The sequence below is a fragment of the Mastomys coucha genome, unplaced genomic scaffold (genome assembly GCF_008632895.1).
Source record: "Mastomys coucha isolate ucsf_1 unplaced genomic scaffold, UCSF_Mcou_1 pScaffold6, whole genome shotgun sequence".
NCBI classification, from domain to species: domain Eukaryota; kingdom Metazoa; phylum Chordata; class Mammalia; order Rodentia; family Muridae; genus Mastomys; species Mastomys coucha.
In genome coordinates this window covers 84574796-84577528 of record NW_022196912.1, presented here as the reverse complement: position 1 = coordinate 84577528, position 2733 = coordinate 84574796, and the positions used below count along the sequence as shown (strand labels likewise).

Genomic DNA, 2733 nt, shown 5'->3' with positions numbered 1-2733 from the left:
TGGAGCTAATGAAATGTATAAAGCCTGTTTTCTCAGTGAAACAGTGAAGCATCTTCAGAAGTTCATTCCTGAGATTACCGTTAGCGATGTTCTTCGGTAAGGAAATGTGGTGAGGGAGGGAACAGGAGAGGGAGGCCTGGCTGGTGATAGCCCTCGCTCAGATGGCACAGCCTCACTGGCTGGTGATAGCTCTCGCTCAGATGGCACAGCCTCACTGGCTGGTGATAGCCCTCGCTCAGATGGCACAGCCTCACTGGCTGGTGATAGCCCTCGCTCAGATGGCACAGCCTCACTGGCTGGTGATAGCCCTCGCTCAGATGGCACAGCCTCACTGGCTGGTGATAGCCCTCGCTCAGATGGCACAGCCTCACTGGCTGGTGATAGCCCTCGCTCAGATGGCAGAGCCTCAGAATCTTTGCTCTCTTTTTCCTGTGAGGCTTGTGTCCCTCTTACATTACTGTACCATAGTCCTTAGTTCTTCATAATCATCTATCCATTTTTTGTTCTTTTGTTTTGAGACAGGTTTGTTTCTCTGTATAGCCCTGGCTGTCCAGGAACTCTCAGAGCTCTGCCTCCTTTGCCTCCTGAGTGCAGGGATTAAAGATGTATGCCACCTTGACTGAGTTTTTTTTTTTTTTTTGAGACAGGGTTTCTCTGTGTAGCCCTGGCTGTCCTAGAACTCACTCTGTAGACCAGGCTGGTCTCCAACTCAGAAATCCGCCTGTCTCTGCCTCTCGAGTGCTAGGATTAAAGGCGTGCGCCACCACTGCCTGGCTTGACTGAGTCTTAAAAACCCTTTAGACACATACTTGCCTTTCATCTTCTCAACTAAAATTTTTTAATTTTATTTTTAATTATATATGTCTGTAGAGAGGTAGGTGTGTGCACATGAGACCAGAGGCATTGGAACCCATAGAACTGGAGCTGCAGGAGTTGTAAGCTGCCCATAGTGGGTGCTAGGAATCAAACTCAGATTTGGGCAGGACACCCTCTTAGTCACTGAGGGATCTCCCCAGTGTCCCTCTACTTGTGCTTCTGTCCACTTCCACTCTGCTTGTAGGACAGAAGTAAGATGTAGCCTGGCTATAGTTGCTCGAAATCCTTGCTCAGGGGTTTCAGGAAAACTTTGTTGGCATTTCTTTCTTGGAATTAAAGACTTTCTGGACTTGATGTATAGATTCTCCTGAATTCATCAAGCCTATGTATTTTTCTTCCCTGTGAATATTTTTAGTACCCATGCCAGTTGTCAGGCCTAATCCACAGAGTATTCAAGGTACTCATATTGTATTATAACGTCTCCCTCCACGGTGCCCCAGAGCAGCTGTGGAAACTAGCCTGCTATAATATGTCAGTGAGCTTCACTGTGTAGTAGCAGAGAACGACAGTCATGTCAGCTGTCTCCCTTAAGGGGCTGACGGGGGAGTGGGTGGCGGGGCTGCAGGGAGATCCTCCTGCTCTAAATCTGTCGCTCATGTGTCATTCTGAGACCATGCTGATGGACTCCTTAGAATGACTATCAATTCTGAGATGGAAGGGATAAAAATATTGAGGCTTTGCTTTCTTGTGCTCACTTATAAACAAAGTCCTTTATTCTCTCTGGTTTACAGTTGTAGACTTAGAATGTCTTAAATCTGAAAACAGGCTGGTTAACTCAGGTTTCATTACTGCTGCTAACACTCTTTGGGTGGTTGGGCATATGGGATTCTGAATCAAAACTGTAGCTGTGAGTTCACTACCTCTTATTCCATGATCACGCCTTTATAGAAGCCTGGGGCAAACCTGTTTGCAGGTACATGTGCGAAGTCATCTCAATCTCAGATGAGTCCCTCTTTAGAGGCATGGATGCTGATATGGCTAGTTTAGTGATCCTGTTTGTTCTTTCTCTTGATTTCTTCTGGTTCCTCCAGCTGTTAAATTCAAGAAATTACTAAAAACAAGGAATATATATTTGTATGAGTTAAAAACAAGCCTAGATTTTCTCTCCGGTGACCTTCTAAGACGGGACCAGCCAGGAGGCACAGGCCTCAGAAATGGCAGGGCAGCCAGCACAGGATCCTTTCTACCTCCCTCTTCACCTAGTGGGGACTGCAGATCCACAGCCCTCTCTGCCCCTTCCCTGCAAGCAGAGAGCTTGCCTTCGGGGAGTGCTCCAACCTAGGAACTCAAGACTCAGGAGGAATGACTGAGCCATAGCCCACTGCACATGGATCTTACCAGAGGAGAGCTGATCTCCTAGAAGTGCTGACACAGGCTTATAGACCCACAGGAGGAACAAGCTACAGCAAGAGACAGCAAGAACATCTAACACCAGAGATGGTGAAAGGCAGACACAAGAATCTTACCAACAGAAACCAAGACTACTTGGCTTCATCAGAACCTAGTACTCCCACCACAGCAAGTCCTGGATATCCCAAAACACCAGAAAGGCAAGATTTGGATCTAAAATCATATCTCATGATGGTGATAGAGGAATTTAAGGAGAGCATGAATAACTCCCTTAAAAAAAATACAGGAGAACACAGGTAAACAGGTTCAAGAAGTTAAAGAGGAAACACAAAAATTCCTTAAAGAATTACAGAAAAGTATAACCAAACAGGTGAAGGAATTGAACAAAACCATCCAGGACCTACAAATGGAAGTAGAAACTGTTAAGAAATCACAAAGAGGGGCTGGTGAGATGGCTCAGCAGGTAAGAGCACCGATTGCTCTTCCGAAGGTCATGAGTTCAAATCC

The 2733-nt window shown here is 46.1% G+C and overlaps 1 protein-coding gene across 1 annotated transcript in view; it reads left to right on the top strand.

Moving 5' to 3' along the window:
• L2hgdh (L-2-hydroxyglutarate dehydrogenase) overlaps positions 1 to 2733 on the top strand; it is a 35057-nt gene that overhangs the window by 19669 nt on the left and 12655 nt on the right. Inside the window, exon 10 of the mRNA XM_031357724.1 lies at positions 6 to 96. Coding sequence (XP_031213584.1) covers positions 6 to 96 — 91 coding nt within the window. The remainder of the gene's footprint in view (positions 1 to 5; positions 97 to 2733) is intronic.